We start from the raw sequence: 24,208 nt of genomic DNA on the forward strand, positions 1-24,208 counted from the left end.
TTCCCTTTGGTGGTTGGTCACTCCACCAAAGGGCATATCTTCTTTTCAATTTAGAAAACATTTTCACACCCAGCAAAACGACCTGGTGCTAATAGCATTATGCACCTCATTCTGGGGTGGGTTTGTTTGGTAACTGCTCTATAGGCCAACCTTGAGGTTCTTGCTTCGCTTGAGATATATCCTATGCTTGGGTTAGCTGGGCATTACACAGAAGCTCACCCCAGAATGTGGTAGACTGTGGTTTTTAACACTATATTGTGAATAAAATATTGAATAAAAGTTTAGATTTAGGAAAAGCATTTTAATGGTTAAACCCTGCAAGCATCACTACCTAGAATCAGTGGCGGCTGGTGAAATATTTAATTGGAGGGGCATAAACACCTCTGTATTCTATTTTCATATTGGGTTAAATGGTGCATTATTCTGCACACATGCCGAGAAAAACTGGGCAAAAAGCAAGTTTGAATTGGTTTGTAGGGTCACTGCAATCCGAACATGCAAAAGCTGTAACTCACCAGCAGTGCAAAGGACCATTTCCCAATGCATTGTCCTGATGCCTTACCCACAATATATGCCAGTATACAAATATTTACACACTGGCTGTGCCCATACATTTCCATGCTGGCTGCACCAGTATATGCCAGAATTACTACAGAAGAACATAATCATGTTTTCTTTTCACATAATTGTAGTAGTGATGCTATAAGCAACCCTGTCCACACTGGTTCTGCCAATATATAGCAGTATACCCAAAAATGAACATACCTTTATTGGCTTGGCCTTTAAAAATGCCATGACCCAATAAGAAAATATGTTCAAAGTGACTGCACAATCTAGTCCAGTGTAGACCCATAATAACACTTAAATATATGTAAATATTACTACAAATATTACTAATACTTTTTCATTAAATGGGTAAACTGGGAACGCAAACACCATTGTTATTAACACAAACACAACTGTTGTTATCATGAATGCATATGAGGAGAAATGGGGGCGTTTGTTAAATTGGCTGTCATTACTATTTTCTAATGCTAGTGAATTAAAACATTTCAAGAGACATCTGAAAAGAGCTATATACGATGAGTATAGAGGACTAGGACTAGATGTAATAGAAGATGTGCCCCACCAGAATTAAGATATAGCTGGTACGCAGACATGAGCTTGGTGTCGCCTAAAGAGGGTTAATGGGAACTGTTACATTTGTTTCTTGATACCACATGTGTCTGGGGCTCCCAAGGTATTGATGCCACAAGAAACTAGGCTTTTGGAGGTTCAATGTTTGGTCCATCTGACATTATGCAGGTTGCAAAGCACATTTCAGGCAGAGAACATACAACGTGTGATGATGGATCCAGACAAACTGCAGTGTGCCGGAATCCTAAAAGCATGCATTGTCTACAAAGGCCCTATCTGAAGCAGGAAGGTGTAAGGTTTGTGGCAAGTAGGTGGCAAGAGACTACAATGATCTATATGCCAGGAGGCCTCTTGGGATTCGGTTAAGAAGTTATCGAAAAGGGTGAGCAGTGTGTGCCGAGAATATTGGAATGAGCATGTGGCAAAGCTAAAGTGGATCAAGTCGATGGAGAAGCCAATGAAGGTGCAGAAGCAAGAAAGCGTGAAATGTGTTTCTACAATGAGGGAAGCATCTTTGTGGGGGCCAACAATGAGTGCAACAAGACACCATCCCAGACCTCAAGAAAGGGAGAGCTGCAGTGATGGACAATTATTGGGTCTGTGGTCAGCAGGTATTCCTGCACGTCCTGCCATTATGGAGGGGCACCTGCTTGCTGGCTGCGCTGCACACCGCTCTCCTTGTGGTTCCTGAAGAGCACTTAATAGTGCTTCCCCCCACGACAGCACCAGTACCGGATGTCGTCACCATGGGTCCCTGCCAACCCCCATATTCTGCATTCTGCCAGAGACGAAGAAGAAGGAAATCTTGTGCAGAAAAGAGGTCCAGTTATCCATCACAAGACTGATCACAACTGCTAAAAGAAATACCAGATCAATACAGACTGTATTGGTGCCAGGGATCCAAGCAGCCACCAATGCCAAGTGGCTTCAAAAATCCTGCTGGGTGATGAGACAGTTGGCAAATGACACAAAACAGTGCCTCAATGCAATCAAGGCTGAAATGCGAGTAATCTGGCTGATGATACTGCAGAATTGCTATGTTTTGGGATTACTTACCGCAATGGAGAGGGGGGAGGTCTGCAAGAAGATCGGGAATTCATGTTGCGCGTACGTTCCTTCAAATGACGCTGCCAATGGCTCTCTTAGACAATCAATTGCGCCCATGCACACCCTCAGGACTCGCATGCAAAAAGAGGTCGGCATACAAAAATGTGACTGGTTTGACAACCTTTTTTCCTCGGCGCTTGCATTGATTGGGCGATAGTGAAAATCCTGGTACCAGTAATCGTGTTCTTAGTGGTGATCTTCTGCACCTGCCAGATGGCACTTCGATGCTGTGTTAAAGCAGTGCCTAGCAGTACAATGATGGTGGTTTCATTTGGGGTATATGGGGCACCTCACGGTACAAAAGACAGCCAAGTGCAAACCGATGATCCAAACATGCCCTGTATTGTTATGATAGAGCAGCGCCTACACCCCGAGGCACGATCACCACTCCCCCACTGGACCCCAAGAATTATGATGAACACTGGCTCGACCTAACAGGAGAGGGGGGGAGTGCATATACCTCGCGTGTACCCCAGAACAATTTGCACAAGCAGGGGAAGTTTTACGTTCTGTGTGCAAAGCATGGGTACTCAAGGAGGGAACATTGCCATATTTGGAAGCTGAGAGGTTGGAAAGGGAGAAAATAGAGACAGAGGAGCGGGAAAGGCTTACATGGCAGTTTGTTAATGTGTTATTTATGAAATGGAGGCAATATTGGGAAGTGGGGACGATCTTCCCAGATGCTTCGGAAGGCTATAGGGACCACAGGGGTCATAAGAAGTTGCATTATGGGTTGAGTAGTATGTAATTTGGTGTAGATTGCACAAGGAATAAAACCCCATCTTAGAAAATAGTAGCCATCTTGAAATCGAGGCCTGGTGTTGCTTTGCATCCAGGGCAGTAGGACCGGGCACAGAACATAGTGTTAATACGGGTTTGGGTTGCAGCCTGGGCAGCATTGAGAAAGGCCAAACCCATGGATATTCATGGACCTCTCACTGTCTCATACTATTAGCACTTGTAACCCAGAAAGTATGTGCCCTTTAAGGCCATGAGGGGGCTGAGAGCTCCCCGTGAACAGTTATCCCACGAGAAGGAGGGCACGAGCCTCCAACCTCCATCAGTCCAAACCATAAGTTATAGTGCTCAGATGCCCTGTCCTAAAATCCCAGCATTCCAAGTTACTAGCCAGCCCCAGACCACCGAACATGAAACAGTTAGATCGACAATCTAACAGGAAGATCACAGAAGAAAGGCAGGGTCACACACCCTGGACCCCTGTGATTTGTGCTGCGAAGTGTCATGGGGAAAATGTAACAAACCTAAAACCAGGGTGGGAAGATTTGGGAAGGCGCTGACTTGTTTGGGATTGAGCTGGGGTTTGCAAGTTAACGTGCCCTTGAAAGTATCCTCTGTGCGCATGTCTGCAGTACCAGGTGCACATTGGGCCACAGATAGGGAATGTTATGATTAGCCGTTATAATTGCCAATTAGGATCCTGGTGTCCGATGACATGCAAAGAAGAACCCCATGTGGAAGACGATGAACAGGAGGAGCTGGGACCAATGACCTGGTATCCCTTATGAAGCAGGCTGTATATATATAGGGTTGCACCAACCAGCTGTCGGGATCTGTAACCTGTGTAATGCACGTCACTTATGACGCTGTGTGCCTTTATAATTTGTTACACATACTGTCTTCGTCAGAGCGCTCAGTGGCAGCAGAATTATTTTCTGGCACAGCTTTATGTTTTATGGAAATAACCCTTGTTCTCCTTGCAAGAGGTGTGCTTGGCCTTTTTCCCTTGTAGGTTTTTTTCTGGTGTGAGCTTTGAGGGGCTTCTCTACACAGTCTAGAACATAAAAGTTGCTTGTTTTATTATAGATGCCCAGGAACAAAGGTCATGCCACGGTAAGAAATGGCTCGACTGGCTGTCCCAAAATGTCAGTGTAGCCACGTAATCACACATCAGCCAGCCTTTCTTTCATCAAACGTTGGTTGCCAAAAGAAAGGATGATCATTTTTTAACCGGTATCTGTGATGGATGCCCAGTAAAAAATGTGTTGTTGCCGCGATTCGCTCCCGGGTCCAGTGCACACACATTCACACACCGCATTCACTCACTCATTCACACAGGCATTCATACATCATAGACTCACTTCTTCACACACACACATTATAAAACAATTTAAAAATGTAACCTGCGCGGTCCGGTATCCATTTTGCTGCAACCTCCAGAAATTGCTCTGGCTCCTGCAAAGCATGAACAGGAACCAGGAAGCAAATCACTTCCTCATACTTGCTCATGTGCGCTGATCACACATCGCCCCGCCCCGTTAGAGTGTGCGAGGAGGTGCAAACATGCAGTTCCACAGCCTGCATCCGCAATGGGCCATGCAACGCTGGGAAAGCAAATCTCCCAAGTCTGGCATGGCACAATGGAAATGCGCAGCTGGGAGAAGTGTCAAATGGAAACAGCATTTTCCTTTGACAGTTAGTCAGCACAAGAGTGCTCCTGGCTGGCATTGCTCCTCCATGATGGGCGATGGTTCTGGTGGCTCTGCGCCCATGCGCTCATTATGGACGAGCCGCCCCTTTGCTAGGAATATTATATGAACTTCTAGTATAGAGTTTAGAATATCCAACCAGTTTTCCACTATACTTCAAGATAAAGATGTGTTGGTTTCCGGATTTTCCCCAGAAGTGTAAGTAACCTGCCATTCCGCTGCTCGTAGGGTTAAGGATGCGCATGATCTTCTACTTTGTGCTAGCCCACTGTCTGCCATTACCAGCTCCGCTAGACGATCAAGTTTCCTGCCAGGACTTGGGGCAGTTTGAACGTTTCCAAGGTGATGGCACACTGCATAATGTGCTAAATTTCTGACTTAAATTCTACGGACTTGGGAGTGAAAATCCGAAATTTGGATATGTTTCTAGCTAATTGGGTAGTGGGTGGGGTAGAGGGGGTAGAAACTCGACTATGTGATGGCATAAGAGAAAGTGGAGCAGGTCTTGTCAATGTGCTTCATCTGGGGTTGGACAGCGTTCCATAAAATGTTCTCTTGATAATTTACAGTTTTGTTCTCCCTGGCCAGGTCTTGTACACGGGTGCATGGAAAACACTGACACACCCTCCCATATCCCACTATAATGTTCATCACAGGACACGATAGAAGCAGGGGGCTCCAGATACGGTCTTCGAATACCAAATGTTATCCATATTTTCAGGCTATCCACACAAGATACATTTCAACAAAGTGATTGTAAAACCCACTGTGATTGTGGCTCTGAAGGGCTGAAGTTGACACCACTGCCATAGAACAGTATTATTACAGTGATTGTTTGCTCATTGTTATGTAACTGCTGTCTGATTGCACATCAAAGCCCAGCCATATCTTTCCTCTGCGTGTTCCGACCGTACCCTAGTCTGCACCCATATTATTCACGCTTCAGTTTTTTAGTTTTGAGTGCTTGATACCATGTGACTACATGGCACTGGCAGAGCCTGGAGGATGGTTCAGAAATAGAGCACAGGGAAGGGAATTACTGGGAAAGCCAGGATTTCAGACGTGTATATCATCGCACATGATAGGCACTTGCATCTGAAAAGATGATATGTTTAGGATCCCTAGCTGACAGTCTGATGTGATGCTTCCATCTGTCCCTCTCACCAGCTCCTTCCAGCAGTGACGGCACACAGGGCAGCTGCAACTGAAGATCATCTTTAATGCTGGTCTTTTCTTATAACAGCTGAGGGTGCTGCCACTCACGACCGTGCAGGCTGAACATGAGCGCTTGATCACCAGACTTTGAGATTAACTTGATATTTTTTTTTAGGAAGATCACGCATTTTCAGGATTGCTTCTAAATACTTTGTAATTGCATTTCGAAACTGCATGGTGCTTTTATTTTTCACAGGGACTATAAGGTATTGCAGGAAAACATTGAACACAAACACTGCGAATTTACACACATTTCATCGAAAAAATAGGGGAGGGTTGGGTTGTGATATTATTTAAAGTGGGGGGATGCCAGGTGGGGTTATGGGGGTCCTGCTCTGCATTTTTTTCGAGGAAGTGTGTGAAAATTCGAGAAAAAAATCGATGTTTTGAAATTCGCAGTAAAAAATGTTCTTATAAAGTAGATCAAACTATAAAGCAGCATACATGTGTGAAATCCTCCTTTATTTCTTAAGAAATATCTCACAATTTATGTGCATAGAATCTTTTGGTTCTAAAAACGTTGACTTTGTTGGAAAGGTGGTGCACTATAGTAGATGATGTTTGATGCACCTTTCCTTCCTGCTTGGCCTTTGACAGGATGAAGACCATGAAGCTCGCGTGGAAGAAGCGATAACCAGAATGCTTGTGTGTGCCGTGAAATCTTCACAAGACCCCGCGAACGCTGAAGCTTGGCTAAATCCGACCGAAGTAAGCTTCCCTTTGTATGTGCCGTGTAGGGTCAGTGCCAAAAGCTTCCCAAATAGTACCCTCTTTCAGCTCAAACGAAGTATCTTTTTTGTAAAAGTACGTTTCTGCTGATTTAGCAATTCATGCAAAAAATATATGATGTGTTGGATGAGATCATTGAATTCTTTCTTGGATTTTCTTCTCATCTCAGTTTTCCCCAAAACAAATTTCTGTTACTCTTTGTTTCTAATATTTCCTCTTCTGAGCCATAATGGACCACTTCTTTATGTATGTTTGGCCTGTATTTTCGTCTTGCTTGCTTTTGTGCTAAGTTAATTGTAACTTCCAGCCTAGGCGATTCAAGCACACACATGTACAGAGCTTTTCTGTACCACTTGAATCATGGTTCTCATGTGCTACTGGCCCCTTTGCATCATACCATGCAGACCTACTTCGTGTCTTTATTTTCCCCTGATTGGTATTTCATGGAAACAGCACTAACTTGAACCCTTTTTAAAGTCTGGGCCTGGTTTCATTGTGCAGTGTTTTACAAGGCCCCTGTCATATGCCTTGAGCATAGATATTCAGTCAGCCTGTTTTTGGAATTGCTTAAATTTCATACCATTTCCGTTTGGAGAACATGCATAGCAGGGCAATCCCACAGGAGATAATCGGTTCAAAATGTACATGAGCTGTCAGAAAGAGGGGCTTTGCACCTTGTGTGGTGCCCACTTCACCTTGCCTGTAGTAGTGAGTAGTTCCCGTGTGATATGAATTAAAAGGTTGCAATATCTGCAATCCTTATCAATCCGTATTAAACACCACCAACAGCATGGACTCAAAAACAGTTATCTTATTAAAATCCTCACTTCTTTGCAACTAGTAATTCATGAAAATAAAAGGCTTGGTTTTGCTTAAACGTTCCTCTTTAGAGGAGGCAGATGTAATACTGCAGCTTTTTCCTGTGTGTCTCCGTTACTATTTGGGCTTATTTTTGTACTCCTTATTTTTATTTCTGCTTATAGGGAGTAAAAGTGGCTTGTGCACTGCTTTTCTGCAGGGCTGGCACCATCCCTAAAAGTTCAGCTCCAGTTCAGAGCCACAGAGCAAGGCACGATGGATATGCATAATGCAAATAAGCAGGAAAGCATGCATTTTTTGCTCATGTTGTGCCGCGCTATTTTAGGCATCGCTTCATCAGCCCAAGACTGGCACCTTGCCCCACATGGGCGATAACAAGTATGAAGCCACAACTTTTAAGCCGAAATTGTTCGTCTATTCTCGAACCAAAATGAGAGTTCAAAATGAGGAGTTGTAATGCTCCAGCATCTTTGCAGGTTCCGAAATTGGCATCAAGTAACTGAAAATAACTTTTAAACTACGAGGTTAAATCATAATTTTGTGTTGGATATTGCGTTTTGTTTTACATGATATTGATGCTGCAGGAACCCATGGGAAGGGAAGCCTCTTCCACACGAACAGTTAAAAGGCGTGACGCGTTCTTGCAGTCTCCTATCCACTACTATTTATGTTGTTTCCTTCGGATATCCCCCTCCAAGCCACAAGGAAAACATTGTAATGTGGGAGTCATGAAGAGAGAGGTCTGAAAACACTGGTCACTCGCTGCTGGAACCAAACCTGCCAAATGACTCGAGGAGCACACCACAATGGTGCCAAAAACCAAGAAGTGAAAGGGTGCCTTATCATGTTTTAAAAACCTGTTGACCACGGTGGACACTTCTGCCGCCAATAAGGCCAACTTGTGCAATCCCTGAAGGCTATATGTTTGTCCTGTATTACATACATATATCTCCATCGGCCTCGGCCACAACACCCTTCATACACAAAGACATTACTGTAACAATCTCTCTATGGTACTGAATGACAACCTGCCACGTAACAGAGTTTTATTACAGGTTAATTTAAAGCTAACCCACAGAAGTTGCTATCCATAGTGTAATTCTAAATATCCGTTCACGTTGAGGCCCTTGCGCCTGGTTAAATACTGTGCTTTCAGAGCAAACCTTGCACAAGCGTTGGAAGTTCTGTCAGCAGAGCAAATTAAAAGTTATTCCTATCATTTTAAAAGGATCTGTACTGGTTAGACTCTGCAAATAATTTCTTTTTTTCTATACAAGGGGATAACTTTAGTCCTGTTATAATGTGAGGCGTCTGCATGCCAGAAATCGAGCATCACTGCCGGAGAAGGTCACATCCGTAGAGTTAAAAGACGCACACTGGTTGGGCGTGATCACTGACAAAGCATCAGCGATTCTGACTGGTCTATTGCTATTGTGACTCCCCGGTAATGCTTACTGCTCAGACCATCACTTAAGCACCAGCCCCTCGGGCCTCACAATACTGACTAAGACAAAGTGTGCCCCTCGTGTGGAGTGCCAAAGTTGGGAGCCATCATGCAGCGGAAACCATCCATGCTGCCCTGTTACACACAGGAGAAGTTGGCTGATAGTATAGGATGTTCTAATCGTGCAACATCTAATTCAGGAGAACTTCCCACCCAAAACCAGGTGTGTACTATTTTCCTTTATTTAAAAAAGTTTTTTTTATGAATCTGGGACCCCCAATTTGTTGCATACAGACTCCCTCGCCTTTCAGGACTAGAAACACACAAGGTTGCACAGAGGTATATTTATTAAACAAACAGAAATCATTGAATCACTTTATAGACAAACACATTATGCCTCCATGAAAATTTCAAGGTCAATGAAGAAATATAATCTGCACACTATTCACCTCAGTTTTCAATGTAACAGTTGGCGACATAGAGACTTTTGTAACACAAGCATCACCACTTAAATGTTCTGTTTACCCTGGGCGTGCATGCACTATTGATTAAAAATGAATAAGGGTCCAGGATAACAATTTAATGTATTAAAAACCAATTATTCAAAACATCCCTAGCAATACAATTCGCCCTACTTCCCCTTTGCTGCAAATAAATTCCACCCCTTACTCTATAGACATGTCAGAATTTCAGCAGCATTATAAAAAAAACTCAGTTGCAACAAACAACTGGACCACCATGTTTGTAAATGGCTTGTAGAAAGGAAAACGTATGCTTGTGTATTTAGTCTCGATTCTCTTCAGGGATGTTTCTATTTAATAATCGTGTAAAAGCGTACCTTTCTCTCTTTCAATGGGCAACTTAAAAATGTGAAAATGGGTAGTGATGAATCACCCTTTCCCTTTTGTCTGGAACAACTTAGCATTAACAACAATATTCTGCTTGATGGTACCCAGAGATTACTTCAGTTATATGATTTTAGGTGTGCACACAGTGATATGTCAGTTTAACTCCCTTAATGATTCTTCCGGGCTAGACATCATTACAAAGAGAAAGTGTCAGGGGATCTCACTGTATACACACATGTATTAAATATATATTTTCAAGAAGCACATACAATTCTCAAAGGTTCCCCAATGTCTTGGGATACACAATCAATTTAAATATTCACATCCCTTGTTACTGACAAATAACAGGGACTAGGATGTCATCTAAATCACTTTAAGGTATCACTACCCTTAGGATTATTTCCCCGTTACATTATTCTCACACATTAATTTCTTTTGGCTTACTCACAGACAGGTGGGCACCATCTTATGGACTAATTCAATTCTCCCCCCCCAGTAACAGGAGATCATCAGTCAGCAAGATGGGATCAGCTTTCCTCTATGCCCTGTCTGCTGCCTCTTCCTCTGAAGGAGGCCTGAGACTTTAATTTCTCCTAGGCCTCACTTACAAGGCTCTGGTGATAATCTACAATTAGTCCAAAAGGAGAGCAAGCTATTCCTTCTCCCTCCTGCTATCAATTCTCTTTCCTCTCCATCAGTCAGTGAGTGAGCCTGCCCCTTAGGTAGTGTGTGTTGGACCTTTTATAGCACAAACAATGCTCTCTTTTGAGGTGTGTATATTTTCTCCAATCAAATTGGTCAATGAATGGGAATGGACAGTGTTCCAAAACTGACATCACATTAGATCTACCCCTTCGTAATTGTTGGGCATATTATTGAAGGGGGCATTCTGATGAGTGACTTCTACACCCAGTTTCTCTCCCATTTGATTTGATGTCACCTCAGAGATTTCCTGCGTTAAACATTGTAACATTCTGAAATAGTAAATTCCACACATCACCAGTTCACTAATCAGATCAACAGATTTCTCTCTCTAGCACAAAACAAACAAAACAATTTCTATCATAGGACAAATGGTTCATGAATTGCAGATTCTGGCTTATAACTTACTTATGCTTTCATAAACAAATTATTTTTCAATCTAAAACTAACTGGTTCTTCACTGTGAACACTAGGATATGTGGAGCGCTGGCAAATGTGTCTAATTTGCATAATGAAAATGACCTCAAACACATTTTTATTCAAGAATTTCTAACACATTGCATCTGCAGTTTAGTCTGTCAGTTACAGAGCATCTGATGTCTTTTGTTGTTTGTTCAGGGCTAAAGGTATTAATGACTTCGGGAATTAAACAGAAGACCAGATGTCAGAGTTCAGTCCTGGCTTCATTTAAGTTGGTCCCATTCCCAGTTGCAGCTGGCATGTGGACCCATTTATTCAACTTAGGTCAGCGCAAAGTCTCCATTGGGTTTTAGGATCCCTAGCACTAGGTTGTTAAAGGGACTATTGATAGGACAAATTAGGCCATGTGATTCCAGACTTCTGATGAACTCCATGGGTGATTTCATGGACGCAACCGGTATTGCCTTACAAACACGGGAGCCATTTCAGGGTCCTTGGGTATTGTTGTGGAATGAATAGTTGCATTTCCACAATCCATAGCAGTCAACTGAAAAGATACTCTGGAAATCCAAGAATATCTTTTTTAAATTTTTTTTTATTTTGTATATAACAAAATTAATTGTTTTTACAAAAGCGGCTGTTTACTATGTTGCTTCGATTCATGCCTGTTTCGCGCTTTCTTTTTCTTATTTTCTTTTCCGTTTCTTTTTATTCTTGTGATTCCTCTGGTTCTTTTTCGTTTTCTTTGACCGTTTCAATTTTTTCTAACGCAGTTTGTAGAATTTTTGTGGTAGCAATTGCCCACGCAGTCTTTTGGCCACCAATCATGCATGGCCACCAAGTCGGTTCTTCTCTGTCTCCATAAAGCTCCAGGACCGGTTTTAGGTAGCTTTCCCTTGTTGTTAGCAATGCCGGATATGAGGTTACTAAGTGACGGATGGATTCAACCTCGTCCTCCTGTTTACATAGTCTGCAGGCATTCGACTTTGAGAGCCCTCTGATAAGGCGAATTTCGTTGGTCGGCAGTAGCTTCAGTCTCGCTCGCAAGAAGAGGTGGCAGAGTGGTTTGCTAGGGAATTTTTTGTATATTTCAGCAGGATAATTTTTCTGGCGAAAGGAGGGAGATGTCTTAGGAGCTTGTTCTTTTCCGCCCTTTCTTGAGTTTTGATCCAGTCTAATTCCTGTAGCTTTTTTTTTATTCTGAGCAGGTTCCGCAGCAGCTCCTCTTCTGAGCATACAATGGACTCCAATTTGGCCTTTTTATTGGTCACCCAGACGGCTAGCATTTTGGATCTGCCTAGCTCGATTTCTTTATGCAGCAGTTTATATAAGGGTGATCCATCCGGAAGCAAGATGTTTCTGTAGAGTGTCATGTTGCTGTTTTCTGCTAACGCCTCTAGTGAGATGAGGCCTAGCTCTCTTCTGATAGCTGGCATTGATGTGGAGTTGGGGAGTAATAGCACAGTTCTCCAAAAGAAGATATCCTATGGGAGTGCTGGCATAGCTTCAGCTCCATATAGCAGAGTGGGAATCACTTTTGCTTTGTAGTAGTTTAGCAGGGGGATCAAGGAGAAACGGCCGAATTTGTTGTCGAACATGCTTGAGTTGTTGAAGATCTAGCTTTTGTCCAGATGAATCGTTGCATGCATGTTTCTGTGCGAAAATTATCCAGCATGACACCCAGATATTTGAATTCCGCCACTGCTTCGATGGTATTGTTTTCGAGTTGCCTTGAAAAGTTCTTGGGCCGTTTGTTGTACTTTTGATTTTTCCCTAGGACCATTATCTTAGTTTTCTTGATGTTAATTTGCAATTTGTTCATTTTGATGTACCCTGCTAGATTTGTTAGGAGCCTCTGCAGGCCAATTGGAGTCTGATCCACCAAGGTGATATCATCTGCATACAGTACTCTTTCGACCGCCTCTTTCCCTATTTTCGGTGGAAAAGTATTCGCCGTTGTTGCCGAATCCCTATAATCTCCCAAGAAGGCTGTGAACAGTGCTGGGGCAAGTGGGCAGCCCTGCCTGACCCCTCTAGACGTTGTTATTGCGTCTGATAGTAAGCCTTTTTTGTTCAGTTTTACTCGGATCAATCTGTCATTAGTGAAGAGCCTTTATGGGATCCAGTATGTTTTTTGGACACTTGGCAGCTAGGAGTTTATCCCACAGTAAAGGCCTGTCCACCATGTCGAATGCCTGTGAGAGGTCGATAAATGCAAGGTGCAGCCATGAAGATCTTTCCCGGGCTTTGCTTTTAAGGGTGTTTAGGAGCATGATGATGGCAATCGTTTCAGAGTTTTTCGGAAGCCTGCTTGGAAAGGGTCATTCTCCAGCATTGGATCTTTCATGGATTCACATGCTTAGAATATTCCCCGTCGTCAGACTGGGACCCCTCGGTACACATATATAGCCTTTTCCTATAGGAAAACTTCTGACACTTTTGTGTCCTATCTACGTCCTTTTAGGACCCGCCTACGCATGCTCCGTAGGCCGTCCCAGTATAAGAGGCCCGCCCCCGCGGCTCCCCTTCAGATTTCAACCGTCTCCAAAGTAGTGGGATCTCCTCGTGTTGTCTTACTATTTTGTACAAGGTTGTATACCTGGAGTTGGAGTTAGAAAAAATGTCCTCCATGTCAGGAAAAGCGCTGTTCCGTCCATGCGCGACGTGCGGCTTGAAAAAAGTTTACGAGGGGGATGGACATATGGATTGTATATATTGCCTCCACCCTCATCATTCGGCTGATAACTGCGACATATGCAAAGGGTTTTCTCAAAAAACCCTCAAAGACCGGAGTCGACGGCTGGTGGCATGGCTGAATGATGGAGCGGGGGCATACCCCCTTCGGAGGTAGGCTCCACACAATCGGCGAAAACTTCACGCCGCGCTACCTCGTCGGAACCACCGGCGAAGAAATCTCGACCGACGGAAAAAGAGCCATCTGGGAGTCACTCAGCTAGAGACTCCTCGTCAAAGAAATCATCTTCATCGAAAAAGCATGAAAAGGAAAGGAAATCCTCCTCGGGCGATCATCATAGATCGACCACGAGTCGAGAGTCGAGTAAAAGCAGGCCAAGTGTGGAAAAGGCGGGACCGCCTAAACCACCTGCTAAGTCACCGTCGTCGACGGCGGTCCAGTCATCGGCCTCCACCCTGCCACTAACGCAGGTGGCGTCCGCCGTCCCACCGACAACGGCGGCGACGATGGCCTCGTCGACGGGGGTTCTACAGGAGGCCTGGAGGCCTGAAGTTTTTGATCCGATCCCCCCGGATACTTTACTGCAAGAACAGGCTGTGTCGCTGTCCTCGGAGGACGAGAACGAGAGAATAGCTGGCCCAGCAGACCTAGGGCTACGAGTGGCTGACAAGTCGTCGACGAGGAGATCCGGTATACCGGTATCTGCCCCTCTTCTCAATCCTCAATCGGTTTTGTCGTTGGAAATTCTGCCCACGCTTCAGTCCTTGCTACAGTTGTTGGACCAGAGACTACCTCAGGCAAACCTGCCACAGTCACCCGTCGACGAGCCGGGCCCGTCCCGTCCACCGACGCACCTACGCACGCCAATCTCGGCACTGGCTCAAGAGGAAGGTGTGCTGCCAGATTCGGAGTCTGACAGGGGAGCCATGTCGGATATCTCATCTTCCCCCTCCAGGGATCCATCCTGGGAGTCAGAGGTACAGTTGGAAACCCCTAGAAGCCCAGCTCACCCGTCCCCTCCGGACGACATTGCATCATTCCATTCTATGATGGAGAAGGCGTGCAAAGAATTTGGTTTGTCCCAGGAAGAACAGAAAAAGGACTGTTTTTTGTTCGACCACATGGTTAAGAGAAGGAGGTCTGTGTTCTCAATACCAATACTAGACCACGTGTGGAAGGAGGGGTTGCAGACAATGCATCACCCTTTTTCAGAACCGGCAGTGAAAGGATGCCTCGAGAAAAAGTTTAAGGCTCCAGAGTCTACCCCCAAGTGTTTATCCTCCCAACCAACGCCAGACTCGGTGGTGTCGGCGGCAGCGGCGAGGAAGGCGAAGGCCCAGCACAAGTGCACGACTCCGCCTGAAAACAAAGCGAGACGCCAGGATGCCTTTGGCAAAAAAGTGCTATCCGTGGGAGCAACCACAGTAAAGGCCGAAAACTCTCTGGCGATTGTAGCCAGATACGACAGGGAGATGTGGCACAGGCTAGCTCCGTTGCTTGATCATCTTCCGGAAGAGCATAGGAAGGCAGCGATGTTACTTGTCCGAGAGGGTGAGGAAGCCTCAAATCACGCAATAAACATTGCGGTGGACCTCGCTGAGTCAGGCTTCAAGAAAGTCAATAATGGGGTCGTATTACGACGACAGTCTTGGCTTAAGTGTACCTACTTCAGGCCAGAGGTACAATACAAAGTTTTAGATATGCCCTTTGAGGGAGACCTTCTTTTCGGTGAGAAGGTGGACGAAGCCCTAAAGGGAATGAAAGAGGACTCGGACACGGCACGTTCATTGGGTGCCCTCCATAGTGGCCGAAGCTACAAGTCTTTTCGTCCCTTTAGAGGGGCTTCAGGTAACTCCAGATTCTCTGCGTCTGGGGACAGATCCTTTGGCAGATCGGCTTACCCCTCCCAGGGATACAGACGTGCTTCCAAAACGGCAAACTGACGCCGTAACTTCCAGACGTCCAGGAAAAGACCATCATATCCGTCATCGTCGAGAGACAAGCAAAATAAGGATCAGCAGTGACATACAACACACCGTTCTGGGGGGAAGAGTGTCAGCATATGTCAACGAATGGGAACGGATAACGACGGATCAATGGGTGCTGGACACTATAAGAAACGGACACTCTCTACAATTCAAACACAGCCCTCCGCACATTCCACCTGCGTTCACTGCTCATTCCCATCTGAGGATACTGCAACAAGAGGTAACACTCATGTTAGCAAAGGGCGTGATAGAATTAGTTCCAACGTCACAGAGAGGTCAAGGAGTCTACTCAAGATATTTCGTCGTAAAAAAGCCGAACGGCAAATGGCGTCCCATTTTAGACTTACGCGATCTCAACAAGTCTTTAAAGAGCCTAAAATTCAAGATGCTCACTCTGCAGGAAGTGATCCGCGCCATTCAACAGGGGGATTTTCTAGCATCCCTGGATTTACAGGACTCGTACTTCCATATTCCAATGTGTCGGAAACACAGGAAATTCCTGAGATTTGTAATAGGGCGGACTCACTACCAGTTCACGGTTCTTCCCTTTGGGCTCAAGACCTCCCCCAGAACGTTCACAAAATGCCTGGCTCCAGTAGCGGCCTGGCTAAGGAAGCAAGGCCACCATGTATACCCATACCTCAACGACTGGCTGGTCATTTTATTTTTAAAATTTGTTTATTGGCATTTGTGGTTATATGCATTACACATTTTCATTGGTCAGGCCTTTAGCTCAGGCTGACTGACTTACTTGCAGGTAACATGCCATTACATTCACAAAAGTTAACAACATTAATACAACATAAAAACATTAACTGTCTCCTTATGGGGGTTAGCTGGAGGTTAGTCCGTCTTCGGAGGGGGGGGTGGGCGGTTGGCACGGCTTTGGGGGGGCCATCGGGAATCCTTCTGGGATGGCCTGGTTGACGGGGGGCCGTATTCCAATGTTTATTCGTTTCAGTGGGTCGGTAGGGTGTTCGAGTTCATTATTCAAGGGGGTTTATCATCGGAGGATCGAAATATTTTAGCCATAGTGTCTTTCCATGCCTCCAGTGCCGTGCTTGATTCTTCGGTGGATCTGGCTATGCTGTCCTCCCAGGCTTTGGTTTCAGCATTTGCCCACCTTTCCAGTTCGATGCGCCAGGCTTTACAGCTGGGACCCGCAGGTTTTTTCCATGCCATGGCGATGGTTCTCTTGGCTGTTATACACAACAGGTCCATCAATTTCACAGCATGTTTAAGTTTGGCTAGCCTGGGGTAGCTACCCAGGAGACATTCCGCTGGAGTCCATTTGTATCTCGTGACTTCAGCTACTTCGCAAGTCTGCTTCACTTTTGCCCAGAGAGTTTGTGTCTTAACGCAGTTCCATAGCATATGGATCAGATCTGCTTCTTCCGTCCCGCACCAGTTACACTGTGCTTGGTTGTTCTTATTAAACTTTGCTAGTTTTCTTGGAGTCAGGTAGGTGCGGTAGAGCACATTGATTTGTATTAATCGGAATCTCTGGTTCCTTGACACTTCCTTCGGAAACGACAGTGCCCTGAGCCATTCGTTGTCGGACATTTCCTGCCTCATGTCCATTTGCCAGCGGGCCCTCATTGCTTCGCTTCGAGGGTTGGGGATGTTGCGCATGATGCTGTATAACTGCGATACTACCTTCCCGCCATCGTTCAGGTTGTATATCAATGTCAGGAAGGGATCTGCCTCCGGTTCCTCGGGCCAGGTGACCCATCTAGATCGGGCTATGTTCCGGAGCTTTTGGTACCACAAGAATTGTCCGGCGTGGATATCCTCCATCTCCCGTATTTCGGCAAATTCTCTAAATATGCCGTCCATGTAGAGGTCGCCCCAAGTGTATAGCCCTTTCCTTTCCCACGATCTGATGTTGTTCAGGTTAACGTGTGTTTCGCCCAGGCCAGCCAATATCGGCACTTCTTGGTAGTATGGTTGTTTCAGATGCTGGATCATCATAGCTCTGTGCCATATTCTCTTGCCTAGGTCTGCCAGGAATGGTGGTTTGCACATAAGGTTTTTAGGGGCCCAGATCAATTCTTTCAGCCGAAGCGGCTTTATCAGCCCTTGCAGCAGAGGGGACTCGGAAGTGACATCGTCTGCTAGCCATTTGGATACATGGCTCAGTTGGGCCGCCAGGTAGTATTTTTCTAAGTTTGGTAGTTGAATTCCGCCCTGCTCATACGGCAGGACCAGCGTAGATAAGGCCACCCGGTGTCTGCCGTTTCCCCACAGGAATTCCCTGATTATTGCGTCAAGGAGTTGGAAAAAGGGTTTTGTAATGTAGAAGTGCACGTTTTGAAATCCGTACAGGAATCTGGGGAGGATGATCATTTTAACTATTGAGGCCCTGCCTAGCATAGACAATGGAAGCTTTGCCCAGAATTTTATGGATTTCCTAAGTATGGGAACCGCTGCCTTCGTGTTATGCTCATGCATCAGCTCCGGGGTATGCATTACTTGGATCCCAAGGTAACGGAAAGCCGTCGTCCGCCACTCGACGCCCACCTTGGGGAGTTCATCGGTGCTTCTATTTTTTAATCCTGCTAGTGGGAACAAGCAGGATTTAGTTTTGCTAAACTTAATGCCAGAGTATTTGGCATAGTTGTCCAGGACGTCCAATATTGTCGGGACATTTTTATGGGGGTTATTTACGTATATCAGGACGTCGTCGGCATATAATGAGATGATGTGGTCTATTCCTGCCAGCCTGATCCCTGCATCAAAGAACTGGTTTCTAAGGTAAATTGCTATGGGTTCTAGTCCCAGAACGTAAAGCATGGGAGAGAGTGGGCAGCCCTGCCTAGTGCCCCTTTGGATGTCCCAGGCTTCCGACACGTATTTCCCAGTTTTGAGCCTAGCCCTCGGATTATTGTATAGGATCTTAACCCATCTGATGAACCTTTGGCCAAATCCTTCCATAACCGCTATGAGCCACTCCCAGTATATGGAGTCAAACGCCTTAATGGCATCTAGAGACAGTAGTGCTAGTTGTTCGTCACATGCGTTGGTTTGGGCTATGATATGTTGGAGCCTTCGCAAGTTCAAGGACGTGCTTCGGCCGGGTATAAAACCATTCTGGTCTATGTGTATGACGTCTCCAATCACTTTGGAGAGTCGGTTTGCTAGGACCGTCGTCAATATTTTGACGTCATAATTCAGCATAGCGAGCGGTCGGTAGGAGTCGCATTTATCGGGAGGTTTATCGGGCTTGAGCATTGGTATCACCAGGGTTTCTCTCATGCTGTCTGGTAGGATGCCTTCTTCGTAGGCTTCTAAGAAGACCTGGTGTAGTAGGGGGGTCAGGGAAGGTTCAAATGCTTTATAAAACTCGGGGGGGAGCCCATCTGTCCCCGGGGTTTTACATGTGGCTAGGGAGCGAATGGCTTCTGATATGTCCTCTTGTGTGATGTCAGAGTCTAGGGTCTCGGATCGTGTTGGCGATAGTCTGGGTAGCCCTATTTCTTCTATGGTGTCCAAGATTTGTTCTTGCGGGACTTTTTCTGTATGGGAATATAGTCTGGCATAGTAAGCTTTGAAGGCATCGTTGATGCCCTGTTGGGTACCATGCACTGCACCATGTTCATCCTGTAGTGTCGTGGTTATGTGTTTAGGGTGCTCTCTTTTACAAAGCCAGGCTAGTAGCCGGCCAGGTTTGTCCGCTTCTGAGTGTGTTCTGTTTGTTCTGGTTATGAAATCAAATTTGGCTAGTCTGTCCCATGCCCCTGAGCAGTCCTCCCTAAGAGTTCTGAGGTCATTCTCCCTCCCGGGGGTATCCACTGGCGTGGATTCAAGTGTTAATATCTCACATTCTTTCTGTTCAAGGGCGGTTTTTAGGGTTCTCCTGATTCCTCCGGCTTTCGCTATAACTTCCCCTCTCGTAACTACTTTTAGGGCGTCCCATAATGTCCTGGCATGTTCGACGCTACCTGAGTTTTCAGTTATGTAGTTCTCTATAACTTCATGTAGTTCCTCCCTGAAAGCTGGATCTATTAGGGCCTCGGTGGGCATTCTCCACATGGGGATGGGTGGTCTGGGGCTATTGTGTCGCCAGTCTAGCAGTAGGGGGGAGTGATCGGAGATAGTCCTCCCTAGGTATTGCGTGTCACTTACTTGGGGTAGGTGTTCTCTGCTTATGAAGAAGTAATCAAGCCTGGTGTGGAGTTTGTGGGGTGATGAGTAGTATGAGTAGGACCTTTCGGCTGGGTGTAATTCCCTCCACGTGTCGGTCAGATCCAGTTCCTTTAATAAGGTGACTAGGGATAGAGTGGCTGCGGAGGGACCCTTCTGTGGGGACCAGGATCTGTCCAGTTCTGGGTCATGAACACAGTTAAAGTCGCCTCCCCACAAAAAGAGGCCCTCCCTGTACTGCACCATCTTGGAACTCAGTGTTTTCAGGTGGTTGGGGATGTTGTTATTGGGGAAGTATGAGTTAACTATGCAAATCTCTTTGTGCTCAAGGGTGCCCCATATTATGAGGTATCTGCCCTCTGGGTCTATTTCCGTTTTATGCAGGTGGATTGGTGTTCGTGGGTTGATCCAAGTGTAAACCCCTCTGGCGTATTTAGAGTAAGGTGCTCCGAAGCCCTGTCCCCCCCAGTACTCATCAAGCTTTGCGTTTGCTTCCTTGTCACAGTGTGTCTCTTGTATCAGGGCTATGTCCACTTTCTTCCTGCTTAGGTAGGATTTGATTCTATTTCTACGAAGGTAGGTGCCCAGGACCCTTACGTTCCAGGTCAGTATCTTAATGTGCGTTGCCATCTGGGTTATGTTGGAGGTGCGGGAGGGTCTTGCTTCTCCCTGGTGTGTCTGCGTTCTCATCTGGGGCCTCAAGGTCAACCCTTGCTCGTGGACTCCTGCCCCTCCCAGCCACCGTTCTGGCCCCCTGGCCCTCCAGTTGTGCTTCTTCATTTGGAGACTAACTACTTCAACTACCATTCCGGGGAATGGATTAACATTACAAAACAACAAGAAGAAACTGCCCCCAGCAGTTGTTTCAAACTCACAACGCTCGGGGGCTCCCAAGCCTTCCATACCTCTCCAGGTCTTCGGGTTCGGGCGGTGTGTAGCTGCGTTGACTACACCTTGTCTGTTGGGGGGGTTCAGCAGCTGTCTTGTGATTGGGGCTCCTGCTTCCTGCCCAATCTTTCTGTTTCCTTGATGCGGATCTGGGTTCAATCATTACGTTCTATTTCGCTTGCGTTGGACTCTTGCGGAGTCAGCTTTTGCTGCTTTTCGCCTGTACCTCTGTGTCTTCCGCTAGGTTATTATGTTCGAGCCATAAGTTTGCCGCGTCCGGGGTTTCCAAGAAGATCGCCTTCCCTTTGTGTATTATTTTAAGTCTTGCTGGGTACAGCAGCATGTATTTAAGATTTAGTTTGCGTAGTCTGGCCTTTATGGGTACAAAGGAATTTCTTGCTCACTGCACCACCGGCGTGTAATCAGGGTACATGACTACTAATGCATCGTTTCTTTTAATCTCTCCCCCTTCTCTGGAGAACCTCAGTATAGTTTCTCGGTCCCTGAAATTCAGAATTTTTGCAATCATAGGTCTCGGGTAAGACCCTGGGGGTGGGCGTTTCTGGAGAGATCTGTGGGCACGTTCCACGGAGAACCCCTGGGTGAGGTTGCCTGCCCCAATTTCCTGTAGTAGCAATGATTCTATGAATTCTGTGGGGTCTGAGCCCTCCATGCCCTCCGGGATTCCCAAGATTCGAACGTTGTTCCGTCGTGCCCGGCCCTCTGCTTCCTCGGATCTTGCTTCTAGTCTTGCCACCGTTGTTTCTAGCGCTTTGACCTTCGCTTGTAGTCCCTGCGTCGCCTCTGAGGTCTCACGTGTGGTGGCTTCTGTGGCGGTGACTCTTTCAGCCAGGTTTCGGGCATCTTGCCTTATTAATTGGAGGTCTGATATTATCTCCCCCCTCATGTCCTCTACCGTTGTTCTCAGTGCCGCGATTGCCTGAAGGATCTGTGAGTCACGAGGGTCTGCCGTCGGTGTTGGCGCCTCGGCCATGTTGTTCTCCGCGTGTGATATCTGCTGTTTCGGTTTGGGGGTAGTAAATACGTCCATCGTTATGTTTTTTGATCTGCCTTTGGGAGGAGACATTACACCGCCTGATGGTTCTGGTTTTACCGGTGCCAGTTTATGGATAGTGGCCACGTTGAGTTATGAGGATCTCTCCTCTGGGGATCGTTTCAGAGCTGAGTCACACCCTGGCTTGGTGCTCGTGTTCACCCCCGTTGGCCGTGGGGGGTGGTTAGATGGTTCCACAGTCCCGCTATAACCGCGTCATCGGCCGTCTGTGGCGCCCCCCCGCGGCGCGACCCTCAGCGGATTGTCCGTGGGCTTGCAGTTCGGGTAGCTGGGTGAATGATAGCTCCCCCCGGGGTTAGGTGGTGTGAAGCAGTTCCGAGCGTTGGTCGCCGCCGCACCCTGCAATTGATGGGACGGTATTTTCGCCGGTCCCCCAGAGGTGGTTCATCTGTGGCTCAGCTGAGTTTCAGCGTCAAAAGTGCATTATTTCGGCCGCGATTGATCGCGCTTCAGGATCATGGGCAGGAGCTTCGTGGAGAGCAGTCCTCACTCCATGCGTGCTGGCCACGCCCCCCCCCTCAACGACTGGCTGGTAAGGGGATCCTCCCCAACGTCGACCAACACAAGTTTACAAGCCACCATGCAGCTCCTACAACAGCTGGGATTCGCCATAAACTTCGAAAAATCCTCTCTGTGGCCATCGAGAACGCTGGTATTCCTGGGGGCACAGTTCGAGACTCAGTTAGGGCTAGTGAAACCTTCTCTCGACAGAACCTCAAGGCTCAATCAGCAAGCAAGCCGACTACGGCAAAACACCAGGCTCTCAGTGAGAAAATACGTTTCGGTCCTAGGGGCCATGGCATCCTGCATCCATCTGGTGGAAAATTGTGGCCTATTCATGAGGCCAGTCCAGGAATTCCTCGCGGACCGATGGACGCAGGCTCAAGGATCGTGGTCAGACAAGATAACCATCGACGACGACAAGCTGCTTCGGACCCTTCAGTGGTGGCAGAGTTTCCACAATCTGAACAACGGTGTACCCCTACAGGAACCGGAGTTTCAGCGAACCATAGTCACGGATGCGTCCCTAACCGGATGGGGAGCTCACATGGGTGCTCTACAAACGCAAGGTCGCTGGTCTCTAACGGAGTCACTCCTACAAATAAACGTGTTAGAGCTCAGAGCAGTACGATGGGCCTTCAAGGCATTCCTACCACACATCAAGGGTTCGCGAGTACGAATACTGACCGACAATACAACGGCCAAGTTTTATCTGAGGAAACAAGGAGGGACGCGATCAAGAACACTTTCCATAAAAGCCCAGAAAACATGTCATTGGGCATTAAAGCACAAAATTTCCATCGTGGCTCACCACCTCCCAGGAGTGAGGAACTCCCAAGCAGACTCCCTCAGCAGAAGCATGGCCCAGATACACAAGTGGGAAATGGACACAGTTCACCTGATGAAAGTGTTCGAGAAATGGGGTCACCCCCCTCTGGACGCCTTCGCGACCAAAGACAACAAGAAATGCGAGCAATTCGCAAGCAGATGGCCTCAAAAGGGTTCAATGGGGGAGGCATTCTCCTTTCCATGGACGGACATGTTCCTTTATGCTTTTCCCCCGTTCCCCCTCATACGGAGGACAATACAGTGGATACGCAGATACAATTGCCGGGTAATTCTAGTGGCACCATACTGGCCAAGACAACCGTGGTTCTCCGACCTGCTTCACCGGTCGCTGGAACATCCCATAGCGTTTCTGAGAGTCCCGAACCTACTATCCCGGGACAAAGGCAGGGTGTGGCATCACGACCCGGACAGTCTCAACTTTACAGCCTGGCCCCTGACTTTTCGGAGTTCGGTGCTTTAGACGTTTCGGAGGATTGTCAAAAAATTCTGCAGGCAGCTCGAGCCCCTTCTACAAACAAATCTTACTCCTATAAGTGGCGGACGTTCTGTGAATGGTGTAGAGGACAACAAGGCCTACAACCGTTGTCTGTGACACCGGAACAAGTTCTACCTTAGCTGCTCCTCTTGGCGGAGAGGGGGTTATCCTTCACATCGATGAAGGTGCACCTGGCGGCCATCTCAAGGTTCACGAGGAAGAGGCAGTCGTCTCCTCTATTTAGCGACAGACTTGTGAAACACTTCATGAGGGGTTTATTTCGAGTTTTCCCCCCGGTAAAACGTTTCCCCCCAACTTGGAGTCTCAACACAGTGTTGGCAGGCTTAATGAAACCGCCTTTTGAGCCTATGGCCACGTCCGACATAAAATTCATTTCGTGGAAGTTGGCATTCTTGATTGCTATCACATCAGCTAGGAGAATCTCGGAACTGCAAGCGCCGGTCGTAGACCCGCCATACCTAAGATTCTTTAAGGACAAAGTGGTCCTGGCAACTAATCCTACGTTCGTCCCTAAAGTTCCGACAGTGTATCACAAACACTCGTCCATTGTTCTCCCTACTTTCTTCGCCACACCATCATCGACAGCGGAAAAAGCTCTTCATACCCTGGACGTTAAGAGGGCTCTGAAATTTTACCTACATCGTACACAGGAACTCAGGTCTACTCGACAACTGTTCATCGCATATGGTCCGTCGACGAGAGAAA

At 46.6% G+C, this 24,208-nt stretch overlaps 1 protein-coding gene across 3 annotated transcripts in view; it reads left to right on the forward strand.

The window, feature by feature from the left end:
* HSPBAP1 (HSPB1 associated protein 1) overlaps positions 1 to 24,208 on the forward strand; it is a 1,532,307-nt gene that overhangs the window by 1,447,137 nt on the left and 60,962 nt on the right. For 2 of the 3 annotated variants that reach the window (XM_069616689.1, XM_069616690.1), the window contains exon 8: positions 6,504 to 6,614. The exons of the other annotated variant lie outside the window; for it this stretch is intronic. In XM_069616689.1, the coding sequence (XP_069472790.1) occupies positions 6,504 to 6,614 (111 nt within the window). The remainder of the gene's footprint in view (positions 1 to 6,503; positions 6,615 to 24,208) is intronic. 3 annotated transcript variants of the gene reach the window in all.

Source organism: Ambystoma mexicanum, chromosome 9 (genome assembly GCF_040938575.1).
Source record: "Ambystoma mexicanum isolate Mex_15411 chromosome 9, UKY_AmexF1_1, whole genome shotgun sequence".
In the NCBI taxonomy this organism is placed as follows: domain Eukaryota; kingdom Metazoa; phylum Chordata; class Amphibia; order Caudata; family Ambystomatidae; genus Ambystoma; species Ambystoma mexicanum.